The sequence below is a fragment of the Mixophyes fleayi genome, chromosome 2 (genome assembly GCF_038048845.1).
Source record: "Mixophyes fleayi isolate aMixFle1 chromosome 2, aMixFle1.hap1, whole genome shotgun sequence".
Classification (NCBI taxonomy): Eukaryota; Metazoa; Chordata; class Amphibia; order Anura; family Limnodynastidae; genus Mixophyes; species Mixophyes fleayi.
In genome coordinates, this window is record NC_134403.1 from 222,561,446 (window position 1) to 222,588,747 (window position 27,302).

The 27,302-nt window shown below is 39.2% G+C and overlaps 1 protein-coding gene across 6 annotated transcripts in view; it reads right to left on the reverse strand.

Annotated features, from left to right (window-relative positions):
• Positions 1–733: 733 nt before the first annotated feature.
• PTPRU (protein tyrosine phosphatase receptor type U) overlaps positions 734–27,302 on the reverse strand; it is a 74,104-nt gene continuing 47,535 nt past the window's right edge. For 3 of the 6 annotated variants that reach the window (XM_075195509.1, XM_075195506.1, XM_075195504.1), the window contains 13 exons: positions 25,043–25,060; positions 24,255–24,291; positions 23,299–23,396; positions 18,596–18,712; positions 16,813–16,967; positions 16,587–16,722; positions 16,319–16,468; positions 15,952–16,128; positions 15,513–15,653; positions 13,688–13,813; positions 1,781–1,932; positions 1,545–1,680; positions 734–1,456 (listed from right to left, as the gene is read on the reverse strand). In XM_075195509.1, coding sequence (XP_075051610.1) covers positions 1,394–1,456; positions 1,545–1,680; positions 1,781–1,932; positions 13,688–13,813; positions 15,513–15,653; positions 15,952–16,128; positions 16,319–16,468; positions 16,587–16,722; positions 16,813–16,967; positions 18,596–18,712; positions 23,299–23,396; positions 24,255–24,291; positions 25,043–25,060 — 1,506 coding nt within the window. In that variant the 3' untranslated portion in view covers positions 734–1,393. The remainder of the gene's footprint in view (positions 1,457–1,544; positions 1,681–1,780; positions 1,933–13,687; positions 13,814–15,512; positions 15,654–15,951; positions 16,129–16,318; positions 16,469–16,586; positions 16,723–16,812; positions 16,968–18,595; positions 18,713–23,298; positions 23,397–24,254; positions 24,292–25,042; positions 25,061–27,302) is intronic. The other 3 variants (XM_075195508.1, XM_075195507.1, XM_075195510.1) reach the window with 1 other exon arrangement.

A 27,302-nucleotide genomic window follows, 5' to 3' on the forward strand; every position in this document is an offset into this window, starting at 1 on the left:
CTTCCACAGTAGCAGTACAGGTTATCACTTTGAGCAATGTTATTATGTGTGTTAGCTTCTTATCTACTGACAGGCCTCTAACCTATGGCTCTATCAAGGGGCAAATGAATTATCAAGAAAGCTGTGTGGAAAATATGGAGCACTGTCAACCACCGGATCTTCTTTATCCCCTTATACAAGGACAAATGACCAAGTGTGTATAGTCCAAATTATTTTTACTCATCCTTGCAGAACAGAAAATAAAAACCTTTGCAGAACTCGATAGCAGTTGACTCTCCCCTTGCTCACAGCATTGGCACATGATGCATATTATAGTGAAGGCAGTTGCTGCATCTTCTGTAATCTCATAGTATAAAGAAACATATGTCACATACAGATATCAAGTAAATGTCTTGTCTTGTCTCCAGTGAATTCAGAGACAAAGTCTACACTTGTCATCTGCAGTTAATATAAAGACATAAACTTGTCATCGCCTAATAAACAGTGTCATTTGGGAGAGATATTTATTACCTACTTAAACACAGACATCAGAACAAATACCTCTCACCTCCTCTTAATGTAAAAAACATCACTGTCAAGTGTCACATGCCTTAAATAAGCAGGAATTAGATATATGTACACTCACAGTGCTCTATTACAGAACCACTAGAGACATTTAAGCCTAATGTACAAGCTTTAGAAAGTATCTCTCATTTTCCTAAGCTCATACACTGTCATCAGAACACAGAACAAGTAAAAACAAGCAATTTATTTGAGTACAATAAAGCCTTTATAACCCCTTCATCACTTGTGGGGTTAATACATCATTTACCTTTATATACAAATAGTGATCATGATTGCAAACTCAGAGTACATTGTGGCATAGAGGATTAAATAGGGACATCCATTACACATATAGATAGACATATTTCCTTGTTTGTCTTTCGTGTGATGCAATTTGCCCTGGATTATTATTGGATCACACATGAAGAGATGAAAGTCTATGTTGAAGAAGATCCCCTATATACAGCTCTGGTGTCCTTTTCTACCACTGAAACTGGAAAAGCAATTTAACTTGCAGTGGAAACACATGTGTTGATTTCCATATGTAAATCTTACCTCACCACAAGTAAAATAGCTTATGGGCTCCCAGTCTAATAAACTGGAAACTACTACAATGCTTTCCATAGTCACGTTATATGTACAGCCATAAATATGTACAGACATTAATTGGTATGATTTCCACCTTTAATCTGTAGCCTACAGATAGTTGAGAGAAGCCCTTTTTTGATGAAAGGTGACTGGTGTCGCTTTTCATTTTGGCTATAAAATAATAATGTATCTGATTTTCACATGCCTATTTTGTAGGGCACAGGCTATGTATTTGTCACCAAAATCATTATTTTGCTGGATGCTATCTGGCATCATGCGATTCCAAGTATTCCAGGGCGATTTCATAGCAGAAACGGTATTGGTCCTGTAGAGGGAAAAATAATTGCATGATTAGTGGTACCTAAAGTGTTCTGTATGTTTGTACCACCTATATCATCGCTCCATTGTCTTACCAGAGTTTCTACCATATTTGGCTTAATATTTCGCAGACTTTTAACCGCGTAGAACACATCAACCACATGGTGGCAACGGATCATCTCGCAAAGCATCGCACAGGCACAAAATGTTCCACTCCGACCCCCACCATTCCTGCAAAAAGAGATCAGTACATGCAGGTCAGTTTTGCCAAAAAAAAGCAAAGATCCTACTGAAGGATATGACAAGTCAGTCTCAATGTGGGGATACATACAGACAGTGTACAAGAGTCCTGTGTTCTCTATTCTGTTCTTGCCACTGCTCCACCAGAGATTGGAGTTGTAAGAAGGACCTTTTGGTATCCGGAGTATCTCGGTATGGAGACCACCGCAGGTACTGGAAATGTTTGACCAGGAGATGTTCCTCCTAAATCAATACAGATAATACAAATGAATATTAGCCACAAAATGTCATTGTTACGTCGTCGGATCGCGAGAGCTTTGGATCCTATAAGTACCGTGCTCCGCGGCGATCCAGCGCCATTTCACAGAGGGACACAGAAGGGGTAGCACAGTACTTGGCAGTCTCTAGTGCAGTTGAGCAGTGTGAAGATACCGGGTTTTCTGGGCCAGTGCTACCCACTTCACGCTGGCTGGCCACCCACGGTTGCCTTCCTATGCCAGGGAAGTCTACCCAGTACCTTCTAGGATTCGTATAGTCACTCAGGCAAATGCAGTTAGAAAAGTACAACAGTACATTTATTGTCGTACAAACACTAAATAATTATGTACACGCAGTAAATAAATGCCAGCAAGGTTTACCACATCATCTGCCCCTTACCCCACTAGCTTAAGGAGTTACAGTCACCTGGCAGTACAGACTTGACGACCCATGGATCTCTCTCAGCTACATATGTAGACTCTAGTAGAGAACAACAACTCAAAACCAGATCTTGCACCTTTCATTAATGAAATCCCAGAATGAACACCATCTCCCCCTCTGGAGTGGCTCCTTATATCTAGGGTCAAATTTCCACAGTGCTTTCCACTCCATCAGCAAACCCCTGGGTCTCTCTCTCTTTAAACATTGTTAGGTCCTGGATCAGGGGGTTAAAGGGGGGTGGAGATGAGCTGTGCTTCCACAGAAGCCCCCTGCTGGGATACAGAAAAAACATCTGGACTAGTCCTATGGAGAACAATTGATACTAATTGACTTCCCCCACTTCCAAAGATAAGGTAGCAGTCAGCCCCTCCTAAAATGAATCTCTTACACTACTTTGTGATGTCACAGGGTCCCCAGCTGTTCCATGCTTCCTGTAGAGGAAGGAGGGGCGAGAATGAATGCAGCTCCAGCCCTCTCACCTGTATCCTGGACACCACCTGATCTTTACCCATAACCCTCCTGGCTTCAGTTTAAGGACAATGAATAACATACTCACTGCCACATCTTCAATATACAATACACAGCATACATATTTACAATGAGCTACAATGTCCCCTTATCCACATGTAATTATACATTGCAGTTGTAGTTTGTTGAGCCGGGGAACAAAAGCAAGGGCTATAAAAATACTTGCTATAATACACATTATATAAGAAGCAGGATGGTTACAGGGTTATTACACTCGTTTCGTCACAGGCAGCGTCATAGGTAGAATAGAAGGAGGAGGGGTAGCAGTGTTCTTCAAAGTCTACAGTGACATTCAGGAAAGCTTCATTGCTCCATTGCTAATTGTTATTGCTGAAATAGAAAGAATTAATAGGTCTGGCAAGTTTGGTCTTCTAAATCTGCAGTTTCATAATGTACAGTGTTATACAGGTAACACACAAAGAGAAGAGCTCCATTGCTCCATTGCTAATTGTCATTGCTAAAATACAAATACTAGGGCTGGCAGGCTTGGTCTACTGAATTAGCAGACAAATTGTATGGTGTTATATTGGTTACACACAAAGAGGAGAGCTCCATTGCTCCATTGCTAATTGTCATTGCTGAAATAGAATTAATAGGGCAGGCTTGTTCTTCTAAATCTGCAGTCCCATAATGTACAGTGTTATATAGGTAACACACAAAGAGGACTGTCACACTCCACTCCCCGGGTACCTCCACCCGAGCCTCTTAACACTGACTGCGACTTCAAACTTTGGTTCCTAGTGCAGACTATTGGTCATGGTCTGCATCTGTGATTACTTCACCTGTATGTTTGTCAGTTCTGCCATTGGTCAGTTTCCCTTTATAAGGTTCCTCCTTTCACCTTCTCATTGCTGGTTCTTCAAGTCATACCTGTTTTGATTCTGATGCCTCTTTCATGATGCATATTCCGTGGAAGCTGTGTTCACCGCTGCTGCATGTTTGGACTTTATCAATCTCTACATTCCTGTTCCACTGCTAGTGGTAAACGCTATGATCCACACCTGTTACCTACTCGGCCTGCATTGCTGACTACTGCTAACCTGTTCCACAATCCATGGTAAAGCTGCTATTCATCTCTGCCGTGTGTTCATCGCTGCTCTATGTTGGATTTCCTCAATCTCTGCATACCTGTTCCATTGCTCGTGGTAAACGCTACGAGCCACACCTGTTACCTACTCGGCCTGCGTTGCTGACTACTGTTAACTTGCTCCACAATCCGTGGTAAAACTGCTATTCATCGCTGCCGTGTGTTCATCGCTGCTGTATGTTGGATTTCTTCGATCTCTGCATACTTGTTCCACTGTCTGTAGTGAACGCTATGATTTACACCTGTTACCTACTTGACCTGAATTGCTGACTACTGCTAACCTGTTCTACAATCCGTGACAAGCAGTGTTTCATCGTGGCTGTGTATGTCTGGCCTTTGCTGATTTCTGTGCCTCAATTCTACTACTTGTGATATTGCTGTGATTATCGCTTACTATCTATGTTATTGCATCGTGCTCAACTGCCGGCTAGTATTACATCTTAGTGGTGAGCTGAGGTCATCTTCTGCATATCAAGATTCTGTAGATCTGCTCATCTTCAGTGATTTCCATTGAACTGTGCATTGCGTTCCACCCATTGGTAGTATTTGTTATGACTTTGATCATTGCATGTGCACTCTGTATTAATGAATGTTGCCAACGGTTACCACTCTTGCATATCTTCGTGATCATCATCTGTAATTATTCAAGTCTTCATTGAACTCTTGTATTAATGTTTTATAATAAATGGTAATATTCGTTACCACCATTTGATGTCCGAATTGGATCATTCTTCTGCTGTGTAACTTGTTCTCTATCTGTCACACTGGGAGCTTTCCTTGAGAGCTGCGACCTGCAAGGTGGAAGCCGCAGAAACCAAAATTCACTTGCATGAATCCCTGGTGAACACCTTTCATCTTGTTAGACTCCGCGTCTCCAGTGAAGTTTAGTCAATACCCATTGAGACAGCAGGATCTCACTCAATTATTCGTGAGCTAACCTGACAGCTCCATTGCTTCATTGCTAATTGTCATTGCTGAAATAGAATTCAGAGGGCAGGCTTGGTCTACCTAGACCTGCAGTCCCATAATGTACAGTGTTATATAGGTAACACATAAAGAGGAGAGCTCCATTGCTAATTGTTATTGCTGAAATACAAATACTAGGGCTGGCAGGCTTTTCTTCTAAATTTGCAGTCAAAGTGTACGGTGTTATCAAAATGGATTCACAGCAGTACAGAGAAGAGCAGGAGCACCAAGCAGCCGCTGCCACCAGTCATGATGATAGTAATCCCTCTACGTCATCTGGTAAAGTGCATAGTGTTTTTAAGTCAGGGAAACAAAAATTAAAAAAAAACACCTTTTACCTTGGTGAAGAAAAAAGGACCTGTAATCCAGGCAAAGTTATCGGCAAAATAAAAAAAAATTGCCAACATGCCATTCTACACATGCAGTGGCAAAGAAAGAATGAGGCCTTTGCCTTTCTCTATGAGTGCGAGTTCTGTAACTGTCACTGAGGCATCTTCTTGTGAGATCAGTCGTGACCAAACAAGACCTTGTCATTCGGACTCGAAAAATGGTGTCCAAATACTTTTACGTGTAAAAACCGAGCTGGAAGAAAACAGTAAGGCATTAGAGGAAAATGTACGTTCAGATTCAGAAATGACACAAATCCCTGAGAAGAGTCTATCCATGATTGCTATGTGGAATCCTGACCATTCTGATAGTGTACCCATAAAGAAGGCCCCTTTCAGCATTTCTGCAGATGAGTGCCTGAATAGCCCAAGTGTAGCGGTGATACACCAATTGAGGATGCCACTTTGGAATTGCAACAGGATGAGGGGGATATTTGTGTAGCTGACGAGGGCACTAATGAGGATGTTGATAAGGATGATGTTGTTTGTGTAAGTCCTGCATTGGTGGAAGGAGTTCTGGCATGTGATAAGTAAAAGGCCATTGTCATGCCTGGATATAAGACCAAAAAATCCACTTCTTATGTGTGGAATTATTTTTACACAAATCCTGACAACGGTTGTCTAGCCATTTGTAGCGTTTGTAAAGCCACAGTCAGTCGACCTTAACCATCTAGGAATCTCATCCATGTTACACCATTTAAAGCGAGTTCATGGCAAGCTGTTGGGAAAATCAGAAACTTATGCTAAAAAAATAACAACAAGCAGTCCATCATCAGCTAGGACCCTTCTCTAACCTACATCCTGATGCCTGCAATCTACACCCACAACACCGTCCTCATCAATATCCTCAGTAGCGATCAGAGGTAGTCCTGCATCCAAGTTGCTAAAGCTAGATGACTCCTCCACTATCCTGGATTCCTCAGAAGAATTCTTGAGAATTATTCATCCCAGAAGCACACCAAGAAGAAGACTACTAGTAGTTTACAACAATTGACTGTTAAACAATCCTTTTCAAGAGGAAGCAAGTATGAAGCTGTCAACCAGTCGCAAAGCGGCTCACAGACGCTATGGCGACTATGCTAGTATTAGATCTGTGTCCAATATCCACTATTAATGCAGCTGGTTTTAGACAGTTACTTGAGGTCTTGTGTCCCCGTTACCAAATTCCATCATAACACCATTTCAGTAGAAAAGCTATTCCTAACCTCTACCAGAAGGTTCGTAAAAATATAATTATTGGGCTACAAAATGCCATTCTACCCATGGTACACTTAACCACAGATATGTGGACAAGCAGAACTGAGCAAACTAAAGATTATATGACTGTGACAGCCGACTGGGTTGGTCATTCACCTTCACCAGCAGGAACAGCAGCAGCATGTACTCAAGTACGTCACATTTGTCAGAGGCAGGCTACTCTGTATATCACCGGCTTCGCTAAGAGGCATACAGCTGACAATCTGATATAAAAACTAAGGGATGTGATTGCAACATGACTTATCCCGCTTGGATTTTGAGAGCATTACAGCTGGGTGAATTCCATCACATTCCCTGTTTTGATCACACAATAAACTTGGTGGTGCAGAGCTTTTTAAAAAATGACAGGGACATGCAGGAGATGCTGTCTATGCCCGTAAAATATCTGGACATTTCTGGCATTCGGCAAAAGCGTGTAAGAGATTGCAGCAGCTACAAGAGCAATTTAATTTGAAGCAAGAGGTGGTGACAAGGTGGAATTCCACCCTGTATATGCTTCTGCAGATGCAGGAACAGCGAAAAGCCATTCACGCTTACTCCACAAGCCATGACATTGGGAAAGGAAGGGGGATGTATTTTTTAGTCAAGCGCAATGGAGAATACTTCCCATGTTGTGCAAGATGCTGAAACCATTCGAAGTAGTCGCCAGTGACGTGAGTTCAGACACTGCTAGCTTGAGTCAAGTGATTCCCTTAATTAGACTTTTGGAAAAGCAGCTTAAAAAACTGAAGGAGGAGTTGAAAGAAAGCAATTACGCTAAGTATGTCGGACTTGTTGATCAAGTACTTTATTCGCTTCGCCAGTATCCAAGAGTTATCAAAATCTTGAAATCGGATCACTACATTTTGGCAACTGTGCTTGATCCTTGGTTTAAGAGCTATGTCTTCTCTTTGTTTCCAACTGACCCAGAGATGGAAGGAGGTCCTGGTAAGCAAGATAACAGCTCAAGTGTTACGTGACAGGACAGCGTCTCCTCCTTCAGTTTCTCACTCAACTGCTGCTAGGAAAAAACTTAGCTTTCCCAAGAGACCCAGATTATGCAGATGGCTCAGCACCAAATTTTGACATCTGATCTGGTCTAAAAGAATTGACCAAAAAACGTGACACCTCTGCCGTAACTCCACCTGATCCTACTATCAGCATCCAAAGGATGGTGGAGGATTATTTTCACAACAGCATAGAAATAGACACTTCAGACAGTCCCTTAACATACTGGGAGGAAAAAAAGGAAATTTGGAGACCCATGTACCAACTCGCTTTGCACTGCCTAAGCTGCCCACCCTCCAGTGTGTACTAGAAAAAGAGTTTTCAGCACAGCCAGGAACCTTGTCGGCGATCGGTGTAGGACTTTCTCAAACTGTGGAAAAGACGATGTTCATAAAATGAACTTCAAGTTCCACGAGGAAGGCCTTTCCCGCCAATTACATCAAAATACTGAGACTTCTGTAATGGTGGATTCCAGCAGTGATGATTTAATTATCTGTGAGGATGATCTACACACTGATGAGGGTGAGGATGAGACTGAGGATGATGACAACAACATCTTTCCACAGTAGAGTTCATTAACAGCACTGTTACCTTAGGTGCTTTAAGCCCATTGTTACCTTGTTTTGTGGGGGCCTAAACAAACCAAGCACTTTAGCCACAAAGAGTGGCACTTTGTAGCTGAAGTGCTTGGTTTGTTAAAGTGGGCATGTCCTTTTAAGATCCAACATAAGGGTGGGTGGGAGATCCCAAGGACAATTCCATCTTTCACCACTTTAAATTTCAGCTACCGCCGTGTGCCAGTGTTACCTACATGTGCTATATACTGTTGTGTGCTTAGCAAAAATCTTAGACACTCATTGATGATGCAGATGATTCAGCACAACATTTTGACATCTGGTCTTGTCTACTGTAAAAGAATTGACCAAAATTAGTGACACCTCTGCTGAAACTCCTCCTGATCCTACTATCAACTATCAACATCCAAAGAATGGTGGAGGATTATTTTTATTTTTTTTGAACTGTATAAAGACAACAGTTTTATTAACAAAGAACAACGTTGCTTGCAGAAGTAATGTAACCATGGATATCTAAATAGATGTGTATATTTATTACCTTCCACTTTGCTGCTGTTTCATCAAGTGTTTGTAATTTGCACTTTACATCAAAGGTACCTAACTATATTATAATTTTGTGGGAATTGGGACTGATTCGAAGCTCAGGGATGAACTTGCTTTTGCTTGGAATTACAATGGCTCTTTTTAGTGCATTGTCTGGCACCCTGAATTTCTCTAGGTCTGATAAAAGCACGCATCCAGGGGGGGGGGGGGGGTCAGCGCTCGTTGCCATGTATTAGCTGTAGAATTACCACAGTTATCCAAGGAACGGGTAGAGCGATTAAATGAAACATAACTGGTTTCATGATCCATCTTGCACCACTTTTCTTTTCTGACACTGCTGTGTGGCAATGTTTCCTAGATGTGCTAGAAGTTGCCGTGTGTTTGAGTCATTGCTCTGTCACTTAGAATCCAGTCAGGTCGCTGCAGTATTTCTCCGAAAGTGTATGAAAATATTATTGTGACCTGTGAGGTGGTCAAAGTTGACTGCAAATGACTTGAAATTAGTGTTATTGAGGTTAATAATAATGTAGGAATTAAAATAGAGCAAAATTATATGATTTTAGCACATTTTTCTAAAAAATACAGATCCAAAACCAAAACACACGAGGGCGGTTTTGCCAAAACCAAAACCAAGACACGAAGTTAATCCAGATCTAAAACCAAAACCAAAAATAGAACACGGGGGTCAGTGAACATCTCTCATTTCAACCCATTAGTTGGATTTGCTCCTAACTCTACATGTGGCCCATTGTCTCTATCACTTATTCTATTTGTAACATTTAACGTATGTCTGTTCATCTCCACACATCATACCAAAAAAATATTAGTTTTTCTCACAACATCATCTTGACATGCTAGTTTGTGCACCTGTCTAAACTTATCTCTCAGCTCCTCCCAATAGAAGTGACAACATTTTGCACCCTGCATTTCCTGCCATCTTGATATGCTAAGCTATGTGTGAGTCCATAAAAATTAGCACGTTTGTTATTATGTATTTGGGATGGTTATAGATATGATGTATTTTCTATAAAAGTCTTCTTTGACACTCTTTAGTGCAATCTTATCGCTTTGCTCCCATATGAGAAATTCTCCATTTAGCTCTGCTTACATTGGTCACGGGTTGCATGGATTGTAAACCATTGATGTCAAATTTGTCATAGAAAGCCACTTGGTAATATTGCATTCCCATTCCATTTTCTTATATAGTTTTTTGACATGTGATAACTCAAAAGTAATGTAAAGTTATTACCTAACAAATATACACATGAAAAATAAACCTGAAAAACAACATTAGAAGTGATAATTAAGCTCCTACCACAGCTGACTTCTAAGCAGTTGTATCAAATAATAATCAGACATGGCCTAAAGAAAATCAATGTACAAATCGAACTTGCATGTCAAACAGCCAGGAAGACAAGATAAATACAGAGAAAATCTGAAGCAACAACAACGCTGACTGCATGCAAATTTCAGATAAGTACTACACAAACATTTGCTAAAATTGTCACTCAAAGGAGTCCAATTTATTGACTTCAATGCGTAACACAGTGTTTGCTATTACATTGCTCATAAATGTTATTTATTTCAATATTAATATATTGCTACAAGTATAGTGGGCACAGGACTTTGATTGCAGTGTATTTGTTAAAATAACTGACCTTTATAATAGCAGAAAGACTTTATGAAACCTTAACAGAAGTTGCTAATTTAATGCGCCAAGCATGTCCTGTAAGCTAGAAAGTATCTAGCAAATACAGTGGGAGATGTGTATAAAAATCAGCCTAATATACATAATATTTATTTATTTATTTAAAGGGAAGTAGCAATTAAAAAAAAAACATCAGTTATATTAATTACTAAATTGAATTCTAGAGAAGAAAAATAAAACAGCATCAGAACAGCTATTGGGTATCCTCGGGTTGGTGGGTGTCTGCAGGGCCTTTTACCAGCACAAAAAGACACAAAAAGACTGCTTTATAGGAGGCCTTTTGTATCTTCCAGATGCACTACTAAAAGGGGCAAATTTAACTGAGTAGATGAGGTTGAAAAAAGACACCAGTCCATCAAGTTCAACCTATTTCGGATCTACTGCGATCCCTCTCTTATATTTGAAATTGATCCAGATGAAGCAGCCACCAATCTGTTTCAATCAGAATAATGAAAAACAGGAAAACAAACAAACAAACCAAAAAAAAACCCTACTGACCCAATATTGCTGTCCTATTTCTCCCTGGATCCACTGCTAGCCTTCATTTTAATTAATGATTGTAACCTTGGATACAATTTTCCACTAAATGTTTGTATGACCATTAAATATATCAATTTACCAATGTAATACAAAATATTCAAATATACAATAGGGACACATGTACAGCTCTATGTAATGTAGTGATGCTATATCATTATATGGCAAATAAATGTAATAGCGATATTACCAGTATACTCTCGCTCTAATGATTTATTTAAAGCATACATGAGCAGTATTTTATTGAAAACCAGCAAAAATTGCAACTAATGAGGGGGCAGGTCTGATGTGCTAATTAATAGGCAGGATGTGACGTGTTTATTCTTTCCACCATGCGCATTTCCATCCTGCCTCTCTCTCTCTTCTCTCCTTTGTTATACAGCCATATCCTGTCTAATCATCCCTCTGTTTTTTTACTGTACACTACAGGCCTGATTCTGAGTGGAACACAAGCGAAAGTGTAACTTGCCACTGAAAAATTTGCACGCAAATGTATGCACATGTACGCAGTATTTTGAATTCAGGTCTGAAGGAGTAGCAGACACTTGACAGCAGGCACACCCCACAAACACTTACGTCATCCTTGCCAACTCTCCCAGGATGTCCGGGAGACTCTGCATTTCAGGTGGGTCTCACGGACTCCCGGGAGAGTGTGGCAATCTCCCACATCTGCCCAAATTAGGGCCAAAATGACGCGATTTCTGAGCCCCACCCCCCCGCACGCCCACCTGCCCAGGGGCGGATCTAGACTTTATGTTTAGGGGGGGGCGATTTTGCATAATCACGCCCCTCCTTTGCTCTGATTGGCTGGCCTGCGTTAACCCTGCCTTCCGCCCGCGATTGGCCCCGCCCCCTCCCTTTGTGGTCGCCGGCTGGGACCACTCTGATTGGCTGGCCCACATTTAGCCCCGCCCCCCGCTTGCGCTTAGCCCCGCCTCTCCCGTTTTAATCGGCAGCTGGGACCTAGCTTTTTGATTCTAGGGGGGGCGAATGCCCCGATCGACCCCCCCTGGATCTGCCACTGCACCTGCCCCAGGGAGGCTCCCGGACACCAACTACGAAAAGTTGGTAAGTATGACTTACGTCCAACTTGCGAACATGTACAAAAAGCTTTTATTTTATAAGCTACGATGCTATGCCTTTCCAACTTAAATAAAACTAGCTAATACAGCAGGAACAATTTCCTGTCATTCATACAAGAACATTTTTTTTTTTTTATCTTTGCTTCAACGCACTTGGCAAATCCTAATCTATGGGCGACGGCCTACTAAAGTCTCAATAAGCATCTGTAAATGATTTGCAAACCACAATTACAAGCTGTTTGCTCCTTTGGGTGTACGTCATCATCAGACACTACTTACTCCATTTTCAGGCGTATCTGCGACTACATCCCAGTCTGAATCAGTACACAAAAGCATGAGCACGTCCTTACTGTACATTGCCTACTTTTGAACACCCCCTTCTTCTAACGCTTGTCTTCAGGTGTAAGGAGTTGTAAGTGCCAAAAAGCCTATGAATAGCTACATTTGCGTATGTTCATTTTCTGGGCATAGCAGAGCAAAAAAAAATTTAAAGACACACTATACAAACGGACGTACCTGTTACTCTGAATCAGGCCCTATGTATCTATGTATGTGCTATGTTTTTTGTTCTGCTTCTGTTTTCACTCTCACCCAATGTCATCTGCCTCTGGCCTATTTCTCTCCTCCTCTGTGGTATCCACATCTCACTCCCACCTTCAAGGCTTGTACAGTGTTGATCTCCACTTATGGAACTGCCTATCCCTGTTGACCACACTCCAACCTTCAATCTTTCAAGAGCTCTCTCAAAACCCACCTCTTCACTATAGCCTATCCTACTCCCACCTGATACTACCCCATCTGCATGCTCTATCAGCTCCAGTCCTATTCCCACTCTCTGCCCCACTGGCTCCTATTGCCTTAGCATTGCTCTCTCCCTCTAGACTGTAAGCTCTCACATGAAGGGCCATCTCTACCCTTTGCCTCATGTCTGCAACTCCTTCATCAACCTTGTCTGTATTTGTTTTCTGTTATGTGCTATTGTATTTTGTATGATTTGTATGATGATGATGGTGATGTTCCACCAGGCAAAATACTTACAAGACAATTTAATGTGCACTGTAATTTCAAGTGGAACTAGACATTATAAAGTGATAACACTTATTTTCAAAATCTATGTGGAAATTATTTATAATGACAATCTGTTTTCACTGGCCCATGTTATCTATTTTCTAAGGTATAAGAAAAAGGATATATATGTTAAAAAGTTTCTTAAAGTATATCATGCTGGCAACGGAGCAGTTTATTTATTAATACATGTCAGTGATTAAGCATATGGGAGAGTCTTTCACATATGTATGGCAGCATGCATTGCGCACAGTCAAAACAATTTTCTGGTAAACAAATAAAGCCATTCTACCACGAAAACAGATGGTACATAACCTACTTTAATTCTAGAAAGCAGCAGCAACAGGAATTCTTCTCAGGGTATAACTTGTGGTGTTTAGGAGCAACCTGATGTGTGGTTCAAACAGCATCTGCCACTTTAAATAGGTTTTGAAAGGGCAACATAGAAACACACACCTTTCTACCACCAACACTACTTTCACTCTACTTTATAATATATAAAATAAAAAGAATTTGGATAGCTTTACTGTAACATGTATTCTAAAAATGTGCAACCAGTAGATGCCGAAAAAACTCACCCTTGTGATGTTTTGCACTCGGAACAGACGGGTCACTACATCTTCATCCACAGATCCAGACACAAACTGAACTTCCATTGGTCCATATCGGGAGATGCCACTGTCTGGCCAGTACTGTAAGCAGGGCTGGTAATAACAGAGGAGAGTTTGGAGGGATTGGTGATCAAAGCTTTTGTAGGCAGAACTTGGCACTAAAATAACTTACCAAATATAATACAGAATTTTATGGAGACACCAAAATGTGAGGAGTTCGGGGTGGTGGACACATATTGGTCAATATAGACAATTTTGACATATTCAGAGTATTGAAAGGAACTAATTTTAATGAGATGAAAACGTAATTAACAAATAACAGATTTTACCATACTCAAACTCTCAATACTGAAAGAAAAAATATTTTATTTAGTTAAAAATTTATTTTCTACAAAACAAGTGCACATAGCAAATAGTACTAATAGAGTTAATTACCACCCTCAATAAACAGAACTCATCTAGAAAAGCATCTCTTCCCTACTAACAACTCTTATTCTGCTGGCTATCAGTTAATATAGCAAAAAGAGAAGGGATCTAAAAAGACTATCAGAAAAAAAAATCCAGACCTGGCCAACAAATAACAAAAATTTTGTCCTGGGAGTAAATTTATCAAACTGTGGGTTTGAAAAAGTGGAGATATTGCCCTTAGCAACCAATCAGATTCTAGCTGTCATTTTGTAGAATGGACTAAATAAATGATAACTAGAATCTGATTGGTTGCTATAGACAACATCACCACTTTTTCAAACCCACAGCTTGATAAATTTACCCCCTAGAGTTCCTCAGTTTACTGCACTTGCCAGAGAAAAACCATTTTCAGAAGAAGTACACAGGGGCTGGCTGACAAATTTTGGTCCAAGGGGGACAAAACTCGGCTCAGCAGCCTATGAGGAACATTTTAAAGGAAAAAAAAAATGCAGCTAGCCCAGTAAGCCAGCCCAAGGTAGCCCTCTATGGGACAGGTATGGGGGGCAGATGCCCCCTGTGCCCTAGCCCAGCAAACACCTGGATGCATTGTATTGTGAGCTGTCAATGAAAGCTGAGTTCCACTGTGTGCCAGGAGGAGCTGTAAGCAACAGTGTAAGAATAGGGTGCAGACAACAGGAGCCTGCTGATAGTGCTGCCATCATTAAGGCCATATGCAAACATCACCTCTTGTTTTTCACACACTCAGCATTTTTACTACGTGTATAATATGCAAGGGTGGATGCTTTCCTTAGCGAAGGTCCTGAGGTTCCTGCTTCAGCCACCATACCCTTATGCTGACTGTGCCACAAATTAACATGTTAGAGAGAATAAAGTCACCAAGCTGGAAAAACTCTTATTAAGAACAAGATAAAAACTTAGACCCCAGGCATAAACCTTAGGCTGAAGATAAATTGTTATTAACACATTTTTACGGTTAGTACAAAAAACTACCAATGCTACTAAACTATGACTTTAGTATACTATATCATACTACACTATACTGGGCGATAGTAGAGAAATGAATGGAAATGCTCAGGCCAAGACACGGCTGTATAACAGACATTAACTACTGGAAATTATGTATATACCCAATTGCATCGGAATTTGCTGGTGCTATATAAATAAATGTTGATGATGATGATGATAAACCTTGTTGTCTATCTCACCCAAGTATGGAGAATTTGTAGGAAACAACAGAAAAATGTCTGCAGATCAGATAATCTCCTGAAAGGTTTTACATTTTCATCTAAATATTAGGAGCTCATTTAAATCAATCAGTGTTAGGTTTAGTAGTCCTGTAATCAAAAATGTATCATTGTCTCACCCAGGCAGAATTGGATTGGTTCAGCTGATTTAACATAATAATGCTGCTGCAGCCATAGTCATAGACCAGCCTCCAGAAGTCTGTCATTGTGGTTTGCAGTGGGTGCACAGTGACAATGACATGCGAACTTCTCTTATAACTCTGAAAAACATCAAACAAACATTTCTAAAGTCCAGCACCAAGCAGCAAGTACTAAGAACTGCACATGCACAAATGGACGGCAACAGAGATGCCTGATATTTGGATTCTGGAATCCAGATTAAAAAAAATGAAAAGTCTACAAAACAGTATTACCAGACAGATTAGGAAGTGTAATAAAGCTCTTATACTGGGATTACTTGTGGAAATGTAGTAGAACTAGACAGAAAATGACCTATACGATTGTATAGATGGTCGCAAAGTGTGTAATATGCAATTGCGCGTAGAGACAGTTACGTACATCAGTCAGGGCAGCATTGATGTAATTGCTGGTATCCTCTCCATGAGCAGACAGTAGTAACGGTAGAGAGCGATCTGGGGGCAACACATCCATAGTGCGGTTCTTGTCCCGATTGTGCGGTAGCAAAGCAACACTGCACTCCTCCACACCAAGCTGTGCTGTCACTGAATTAAGTGTCTACAGAAAGAAAGAATGCAGTGAGCAAATCTGTAGTTATTAAATTATCTATCTCAGTTGCCTTTTTTTGTACAAAACAGCCATTGTTGTACTCTAGCCATTTTTGTAGAAAACAGTATGTGTATTTGTGATACACAATAATAAAAATAATCATCAGGATTAATGAAAATGATTTTGCATGCAGTGATACCTGGAATTCATCTCTCAGGTGCGTTGAGTTGCTTTGTGTATCTATCTGTAGCATTTCCTTGTATGTCTGTCTGAAGTCACACACTGGTATAGCTGTATCTCCACACAGACAGGCCTCTAGGATGGCATCATGGATAAAAACATACTGTTCCTGGAGGCATGAAAATGCACATAACTAATTACTGTAGAAAGACACTGGATAGCCCTCAACATGTTGTCTTTCCCAGCATAATCAATACAATTCCATGTTTAATGCACTGCCATCTCACCTGTGTTTGTACCATATTAATTCGTCGTGAACAAAGTGTTTTGACACAGTTGTAAATGTCCACAACTCCCTCACATTCAGCCATGTCCAGCATCACATCCAAGACAATATAGCAGCCCGTCCTTCCGGCTCCAGCGCTATAAGGAGAAGCAAGATGTTCTCAAGTTAACCCTACAAGAATACAAATTGAAACAGTGTAGAACTAAAAGACGTGCTGTACTACTGACCTGCAATGCACCACAACAGGGCCAGCATCAGGTGGTGTGGATGACTTAACTCGGCGGATGAAAGCAAGTAGCCCTGTGGCATGGAAGGGTACTCCATGCTCTGGCCATGAAAGGAAGTGGAACTGCTTTACTTCATGTCTGGCAGTATAACCCCGCTAGAAAAAGAGTAAATAGGTATGTTGTACTACATAACTGATCAGGTAGCTTACATGGTAAATCTGATCTGTAGATAAGGTGAGGGAGCCGTGGACTAAAATTTCAACAGCTAGTTAACCAATTCAGTCCATATTCTCCAACTCCACTGACCACTAAATATGACTGAGAATGATCGAAATCCTTCCATTTTTTTCACAGATTTAAATGCAGTTAGACGGTGACTACTATCGCTATGTAATTGCTGATATCAGTCAGTTCACTAGTGGGGGCCTGTGGCATTTTCCTTGGACATATCCTGCCAAGTCAAATTGGCCCCACATGTATAGCCAAATTGGACATAACACAATGTGTGTGTTCAGTATATATAAATAATGGAATTCCAGAAGCTTAAGAAATATGTAATGCGATAAGCTTTTCAACTTTTCACCAATATCCATACAAGTGAAACTCTGAAGTAGTAACAGCTGTCTGAAGGACTCTCCTGCAGTTGATCTCACTCTCCAACTTCAACAGACAGAATTTGTGCAGACAGATTCTAGCACATGTCCCCTTGAGTCCTGTTGACATCAGACATGCATACGCCTATACCCGAACTGTCAGCACCCACATCATATATAGTGAAAATAAAGTTAAAAAATAAAATAAAAAATAAAATAAAGTAACTAGGTCTTTGGGTTCATGTAGAGTTGGACATAAGTCTGTTTTATTTGTTTGCGTAAAATACACATTTCCGTAATCTGCATTTGCACCAAAGGTGTGCACGCATATGTCTATATGCAGATTTTAAAGCATCCTACACCTGTGACTCCTTAGGACTGGAAAGGCAGCATGGGGGAGAGAAAGGGTGGGCGATTGAAGGTGGAGTACAGTAATGGAGTATTTATGTAATTGCGACTGAGCTAGACCTGGCTGGATAGGGATGGAATATTATTCAATATCTTTGTGTCCCTACTGTAGATGAAGTAAGACTTCTCAAAACCTGTCATTGTGCTCACAAAAATAAAAGGAAGCCTACTACCACTACCATTAATCAACATGAATGTTTGTAAAGTCCTGTGCATAGCTAAGCTAAATTATATAAATATATATATATGTGTATATATATATATATATATATATATATATATATATGTGTATACGTAACTAAATATATTCAACACACAAACTATCCACTCCAAAATCTAAAGCCACCAAGGATCTACTATTATTACCATTCAGCAGAGCTTGTCATATGTTCCTGTGCAGAGTCCAGCGATCTGTTCAGTGATCATTAGATTCTCAGACATGAACAGAGAACGCCCAAACTTATTTGATAAGAAACTATAAAACATATTTAGAAAGCAAAAGCCAAATAAAAAACTGGTAATTTTAATTTTTAAAATTAACCAAAATGTTCCTCATTCTTCCAGCTTAAGCCTCTACCTGTTAGTAATCCTTAAACCCTGCTCTTCTACTCACTCTTTTCTTTTCCCACTAGTTATCATCAGTTTCACTACACTGACCTGTCATCAGTATCATGTCTCCTTTCCCAACATCTCCTTTTCCATGTATTCCTAGTTGGGAGTCTCATAAAAGGGCACATAAAAGGCTATATGTCTTCCTCTCCCAAGTACACTGTGTCACTTACCCGCTCCAGAGTGAGTGTCCTCACTGTATATTCTGCCAAAGTTTCTGTACTGAGTAAGGTGATGCGAATATCTCCATATGTTTCTGTAGTATCTGGCCAATACTTGCTGCATTTTACCTGTGTAAGATGTAGAAGTTTAAGGAAGGAGATTTAATGCAGAGAAGAAATAAAAAGTCCCAGACAGCAATACAGAGAGTTCTATATTGGCACACTGACAATCTCAAGTACCACTAACAGACCATGGTAAAAAGAAGATAGCCACCTTCAGATACCAACCCCTTCTAGGTAGTGACCATTCATTTTCTACTGCTTCTCCCTACGCAACAGCCAGAGGGGATGCCCTTCGTGAGGAAACATTCAACCAGTTAGGAAGTTGTGTAATAAATGTTCTACTGGTTTGCACATCATCTGCAGCCTTCAAACTGCCTTTATCACATTCCTCCCCTAACAGAGTGTACATTAGTTTCAGTGACTCCAGTCCTCCAGCATCCTGGAGACGTCTAGAACAGAGCATGCATTAGCAGTAGTATAAAAGCAATGGTAATAGGCCCAAAGGATTGTTCCCCACTTCCTCGACTGCTATGTCAGGAAGAAGAGCTTACTGACCTAGGGAATTATAGATGAACAAAGGTGGACTTTATTTACATATCAGACATTTTGGCTGGTATCAGAGTACCACTGTCTCTGAGAACATGCCATGGGGCACTGCCATGTTGAGGGAAACATTATAGCTTGATACAAAGTACCACTACCTACTTAGTTTCAACGCAAAAAGAATGAGAGACTTTGACTGTGGTTTGAACCAGTAATTGATATGCAAATTCTGTCTTCTGCATAAGCAGAAAATTAAAGTGTAAAATTAGAGTAATACATTGTAAGCATCTTTTCCCAAAAATTTGATTTTGATCCTTCATATCTTTAGAACAGAGGGACAACAGGGAGAGTGATAAGCCTTTACCAAGCAAGAAAAAAAGCAGCATCACTCATACAATATATTTCTTAGACATATATAACCTGAGGAATTTCAGGAGATAAATGTGAACCACTTACATAGATAGATGGGAGTATGAAACAATATGGCTGTTCTCCCCCTGCAGGGCAACATGAATTTATTGTCTCTTCTCAGGGTGGTAACAACAAAACTAATGTAAATGGAATTGAGATTATTCTTCTTTATAAAGGTGAAATAAAAGGGATGAGAAAAATGCTTAGATAGCACATGGAGTCCATCCAGCCGAACAGAAGGAAACTACAGTTCGTGAAGTGTGATAATCCCTTGACTGTGTGATGGATGCAATACAAGACACACAGTGATAAAGAGAGTAAACTAATTACACTGCGTTCACGTCAGCACTGTTTGGGAGGGCGCTGAAGGAAAACCACTAATGAGAAGGGAAAATTAGACCAGCAGAGACCAAACAAAATCATTACAGTTAATGGAGATTTACGAGAAAACACAATTTAAAAAATGATCTGATGTAAGGAACATTGTTCTTAATTACCCGTCAGAGCAACACAGCGACAATACTAATCATATTAGCCTTGCAGAGAACAATCCAGTTCACAGCGATAACTGCTATTACTCCCTAGAACTTTACACATATTCATGGGAAAAAAACATAGTCATATAAATATATTAGAAATATTAAACATCTGTTGTGTTCTGTTGTTTTCCCCTGTTTGTCTATCTGATCATCCCATTCATAATCTACTTTTATGTTATCCTTTCCCATAGCTGCAGAGCAGCCACATTATGCATTCTAGAAATGGGCTTAATCAATGTTTTGCAAGTCTCCCTCAGCTGGAAAAGATTAAACACGGATCTATGGGCTTCTCTATCAAAGGGGTTAACCATCTCTCTGCTACTTGTTGTCTTATATTGAAAACTAGGAGACGCTATAGGGAACAGTTACATTGAGACATAAGAGTAGTTATAGAGAGCAAGTATATGAAGAAATAGGAGGAGTTAAAGGGAGAATTTATATGGAGAGCTAGTAGACATTATAGAAAGCATTTATATGGAGATCGGTAGAGTTAAAGAGAACAGTTCTATAGAGAGATTAAAGGAGTTATAAATATAGGTGGGGACTTCTGACTCAAAGATTTCGACAGTGTACTACACTTGCTAAATGGAGGAAGGGATTGACATCAAATTGCTCAACAGCACCCAGTGCTTGTGGAGGGATTATCATAACATGCATTAAATTATGGTTGTGTGAATAAGGAGATATAAAATAAGTTATATATGAAGCGATAGAAGGACTTATAGTTAAAGGGGGACGTTGTATAGTTGTATGGAGACGTAGGAATCATAGGAAGCGGTTATAAGGAGACATAGGTAGAGTAGCAGTTATTTTGAGAGGTAGGAGAAGTTACAAGGAATAGTTATATGGAGAGATATGAAAAGTTATAGGGAACAGTTATATGGAGAGATAGGAGAACTTATAGGGAACAATTATATGGAGAGAAAGGAAGACTTACAGGGAACAGTTATATGGAGAGATAGGAGGAGTTATAGGGAACAGTTATATGGAGAGATAGGAGGAGATAGGGAACAGTTATATGGAGAGATAGGAGGAGATAGGGAACAGTTATATGGAGAGATAGGAGTTATAGGGAACAGTTATATGGAGAGATAAGAGGAGTTATAGGGAAGAGTTATATGGAGAGATAGGAGAACTTATAGGGAACAATTATATGGAGAGATAGGAGGACTTACAGGGAACAGTTATATGAGGAGATAGGAGGAGTTATAGGGAAGAGTTATATGGAGAGATAGAAGGAGTTATAGGGAAGAGTTATATGGAGAGATAGGAGGCATTATAGGGAACAGTTATATGGAGATATAGGAGGAGTTATAGGGAACAGTTATATGGAGAGAAAGGAGGAGTTATAGGGAAGAGTTATATGGAGAGATAGGAGGCGTTATAGGGAACAGTTATATGGAGAGATAGAAGGAGTTACAGGGAACAGTTATATGGAGAGATGGGAAAAGTTATAGGGACCAGTTATATGTAGAGATAAGAAAATTTATAGGGAACAGTTATATGGAGAGATAGGAGGAGTTATAGAGAACAGTTATATGGAGAGATATGAGGACTTACAGAGAACAGTTATATGGAGAGATATGAAAAGTTATAGGGAACAGTTATATGGAGAGATGGGAGGAGATAGGGAACAGTTATATGGGGAGATAGGAGGAGTTATAGGGAACAGTTATATGGGGAGATAGGAGGAGATAGGGAACAGTTATATGGAGAGATAGGAGGAGTTATAGGGAAGAGTTATATGGAGATATAGGAGGAGTTATAGGGAACCGTTATATGGAGAGATAGGAGGAGATAGGGAACAGTTATATGGAGAGATAGGAGGAGTTATAGGGAAGAGTTATATGGAGAGATAGGAGAACTTATAGGGAACAATTATATGGAGAGATAGGAGGACTTACAGGGAACAGTTATATGGAGAGATAGGAGGAGTTATAGGGAAGAGTTATATGGAGAGATAGGAGGAGATAGGGAACAGTTATATGGAGAGATAGGAGGAGATAGGGAACAGTTATATGGAGAGATAGGAGGAGTTATAGGGAACAGTTATATGGAGAGATAGGAGGAGTTATAGGGAAGAGTTATATGGAGAGATAGGAGAACTTATAGGGAACAATTATATGGAGAGATAGAAGGACTTACAGGGAACAGTTATATGGAGAGATAGGAGGAGTTATATGGAGAGATAGAAGGAGGTATAGGGAAGAGTTATATGGAGAGATAGGAGGCGTTATAGGGAACAGTTATATGGAGAGATAGGAGGAGTTACAGGGAACAGTTATATGGAGAGATTGGAGGAGATAGGGAACAGTTATATGGAGAGATAGGAGGAGATAAGGAACAGTTATATGGAGAGATAGGAGGAGTTATAGGGAACAGTTATATGAGAGATAGGAGAAGTTATAGGGAACAGTTATATGGAGAGATAGGAGGCGTTATAGGGAACAGTTATATGGAGAGATAGGAGGAGATAGGGAACAGTTATAAGGAAACATAAGACGAGTTATAGAAAGCAATTACATGTAGAAATAGAAAGATTTATATGGAAAAAGAAAAGTTATATAGAGAAATAGGACATTATAGCTGAGCAGTCATATAGAGAGCTAGGAGAGATTATGTAACATGATATTTCATTGGTTTTCCACTGTTAAATCTCCAAAAGAAAAAACGTACAGTATATCTGATCCAAGCTGAACTGGCCTATCAACCAGGGATTCGATAAACTTAACAATCCTAATATAATACAAATAAGGATCCTGTGAAAATATTGGTAAAACAGCACTGTGTGTTGATTAGTACCATTGACTGTTTTTAAAAACACAGCAACATTGTCTCCTCCTATTATATTTCTCTAAATATTACCTCTAACTGTATTTATAGAGATATCAGGCAACTGGCTCAATGGTGCAGCATGTATGAACCCAAAATTATGTCTGATAAAAATAAGATCAAAATTGGTTTGATCATTTTCAGACTTGTTGGTAAATGAGAAAAATGAACGCAGATAACATTTTTTGACAATGTGTGCAGTCATTTTATGACCACACTACCATGTCCCTGTGAATGCCTAGCATCTAATGTATGACTGCACTTGCATGTCTGTGAAGCAGCAGGATAGCATTGGGTGAGGTCGGCATAAGATTTTATTGTACCTACCCTTCCAACCTCCACCAGCTTGGTAATCATCACTATGCTTGAGCAGTGTTCTTGCCAAACCATTCTCCAGAAGTCATAGATCATGTCCTGCTTTGGACCTGTAGTGTATCAGTCATTCAGTCAGTAACGTAGCACCTCTAGAACTATTCATTTATATGCTTTACAGATGCTTTAAAGGGGAAACACCACATTAGTACATATATTTTATGACACATAGTTTTCTAACTACTTACCTTACTGTCTAGTACAAAGGATCTTAATCTATGAGTTGGGACCCAAATCATTACCATGGTTTTTAGAGTGGGTTGCTAAGTTTGTCCTTTTTTTTTTTTAAAACAAATTGTGTACTACACATTTGTGGGCCCCATAAATGGCATTTGAAAAAGTTTTAAAAAAAATGAAAACAAATTTGCAGAAAATCTCACAATATTGAGCTAATATTTTGCTTTACATTGAATAACATAAAGATACAGCTAGACCACAGATGTGACTGTTATCGTCATTAAATAAACGTGCACTAGGCCTATGTGACACACAAACATAAGCTCTCAACATACATATTGTAAAGATATGTTAGTCAAAATTGGTAACACATGCTTAAATTTAATAGCAAACAGTTTCTACATGATGTTTTTGTGCATTTTGCAGTAATGTGAGTTGTGTTTGAAAGTCACATTCAATTGGTGATGGCATTAAAATCGTTATAGTATATGGAGAATTACAAAGATTACAAATGGGGTCCAATGAAAAGCATGAAAGAAGATTCTATCAACAGCAAAGACAATATTTTTTTTACAGTACAGACACTAAGGATATGTAACATCAGAATGATTATTTATTATCTCATAGTGCCAAAATCCAAGTAGCTTCAATATGATTATTTGCACCTTCATCTGGATAATTCATAGAGTAATAGAGAATGTTTGATGTACTTCTGTTTTAAAACACCTGCTCACCTTGTGTAGCAATGAAGTGGTTTGATCTGTGATAACCCTACAAAGAAAAAGAGGAAAATATGTTAATTTGCTTCTTTGTCTTGTGTTCCGAAGATCCCATCATGCATTTTATGAAGCACTGTGATCCCACAAAGAGGGGGCGGGATGGGAAATAGGATAAGGGAGGATAGACAAATGGTGTTCTCATCAATTAACCCTTAAACCACAATCTTTAAAAGGACATAAACACAATCTAGAAACAATACTTTTTAAATGAAGTTAAAAGAGAGTAAAAATGAAAAATTAAGGGTGAAGTAACAAGCAAGAAGGAAACCATTCTTGAGAAAGATCTCCTCAAGAGGAGGTCCACTTGTTTGAAGATGATTGGAAATGTGAACAACATTCCGAGAATAAAAAGTAAAAGCTATGGTGATAGAATGAGACTTGAAACCTACTTGAAGGACCATGAATTTGTAATCTGAACCAGATTACTAACCTTCAGATGAAACATGTGTTTCCATAAAAAGATGAAAAAAATATGACATAAAGAGTGAGGCGGAAATAGAGAGGAAACTGATAAGAAAGAATGTGTAAATAGAGGATGTACAGCAGGGCATAAGAAAGAAATGAGACAAGGTAAAAGGACAGAGGGTTACAAAAGAGGAAATTGGGGTGAGAAGTACCAAGGCTTTTGGGAATTAGAACAGACTAAATTAGAATGTAAGTTACTGGAACTACAGGATGCTAGCTGCCTTACAGCAGAGATACTATACTCTAGTGCTTGGCCAGGGCACTGACTTGATACTCACTTCTCTGTTTATCCGGATCTACCGGTGATCCCACAGACAGAAAGACAGTGAAAAAGGGGCAGAGATGTCAAAGAGGGCAGAGAGAAGACGGGAGAGAGAAGACGGGAGAGAAACAGAAACAGCAGTGCACATGTTGGGAGAAAGATGGGGAAGTTTAGAAAGAGAGAGAAACATCAAAGTTTGGAAGAAATGGGAAATTTGAAAAGAAGAAGAGGGAGTCAGAGGTGACAGAATACACCAATACAATGCGAGACCAGTTATGAAGAGATAGGAGAAGGGTGAAGAAACAAAATGCAAAAGATAGACAAAAGGGCAGCAGAGAAAAGAAAGGATAAAGATGCATTAGCGGAAACAAAAAAAAGAGCAATATAGTAGTACAAGAATTTAAATGTATCAATCACCACTTACAAACAGATTAGAGACTAGGGAGAACATGCATAAAAGTGGAGTAATAGTTACAGACAAATGCTACAATTTTGGAGGGAAGACATCTGACTTTTCTTAAATGTGCTACATAAGAAAATTCTCTAAAGAAGAAAACAATATCAGGAACAGTTTGCACCATGTTAAGACATCTTTTAAGTAAATAGATCTACAATAGTTGAATATCAGGACAAGGCACATTTATAGATAATCATGTATATGTCATTTACCAAATAATGGTGGTGAAATTGAAAACACTTCTTATATCACTTTTATACATGACTCATATATATTTGTATATAAAAACATAAATATGTATACAATATACTAATGAAGACAAGCAACACACTGTCATCATTATATGTAGTTATGTTATTTCATTTTATACCTGATACAAAACATGTCTCTGATTATTCCCAATTAACACTGACATAACTATGGAGTACCCACACTATGGCATACTAATCAAGCTTACAATCTAACATTTGCAATCTAGGACATAGGGATCTAAAGTGATTTACAGTCATAATTTCCAGCACTATCTTTACTTCCGTTTTACATACAGTGATTTTAATCAATGAGCCAACCCATTAGCTGAAGACATTCACATTTTGGAAACAAAGTTATTAACACAACAGCATTTAGGCTAATTGATACATAACACATTTTAGTTGCGCTGTTTGTTGGATTATATTATACATACTGTCAATTTGGCTAAAATGCAGTCACTCAAAACTCTCCAATCATTGCATCTGTGCTCAAGGTACAGCTTTCCAAAGTGTCACATAGAACATAAAATAAACTCTCAATTAAATGTGTTGGCAGACAATGTGGACAAAGCAGCTGCATCCGATTGTACTTTGGCAAGCAATGTAATGTAAAGGTGTCATAAAGGCCCAGTGTGCCATCTTGCCCAAAAGTCCCAGTGTATTGGCACACGTTTGCTGTTTTTAGTATGTGCACTTATGAGACGTTGTGCAACAGGCACATTGCCAGTGAATAGTTACCTATTTGTATTATATTTCCATGTTTAATTATCAGTATTATTAAACATTGAAGGTTGTTCTGTAGGTACTCTACCTAAATATACAGTGCAACTGGTTATTTTTAACAAGTAATCATTTGTGCTGTAAAACACCTTCAAGTCTTGTTAGACTATTTCTCTCATGATCCTCAGCCAGTCAGCATATGATCATCCTGGGAAATACAGTTCAGCAGATTTAGATGACATCCTGAATGGGCACTGAATAGCCCACCGGATCTCTTTATTAATGATCATAAACTATATAGTTCAATACTAAATATTTAAACTTAATTTATTGTTATTTTTTCTTATATTTTGGATAACATGCCCATGTTTATGCAGATTGTAAGGACTGCTCCTGGATAATGCAATGAACTTAGTTAAAACTCCTGTTTTGCAAAACAAAATCATGTATCTGCGGATCAGATGCTACCTTCATACATGTGTGGGTCCATAAAATTAGTCCACAACCGCAGTTTTGTGATGTCAAAAGAGCACTTGCAGGTCACCTGCACAGGTTCATCAAACTGTCACTACTGCCCAAAAACGCTTAATCAGGCTTATAAAATATTTTCACTTTTACAAATTAAAAAATAATTACTGTGTGTGTGTATTGCAACTTGGTATTATAACTACAGGAAAATAGAGGCATGGAATCTTTTATTTGGAAACACTTTATCTACAAAGTTCTGAAAATCGAAAAAGATTTAAAAAAGTAAGTAATTGCTGCTGCATAGTGAGTATGTAATATACACGGATATGATAATCAGATGGTGTTTCCTACAGTCCCTGTGAGCAGCACTTTAAAAGAGG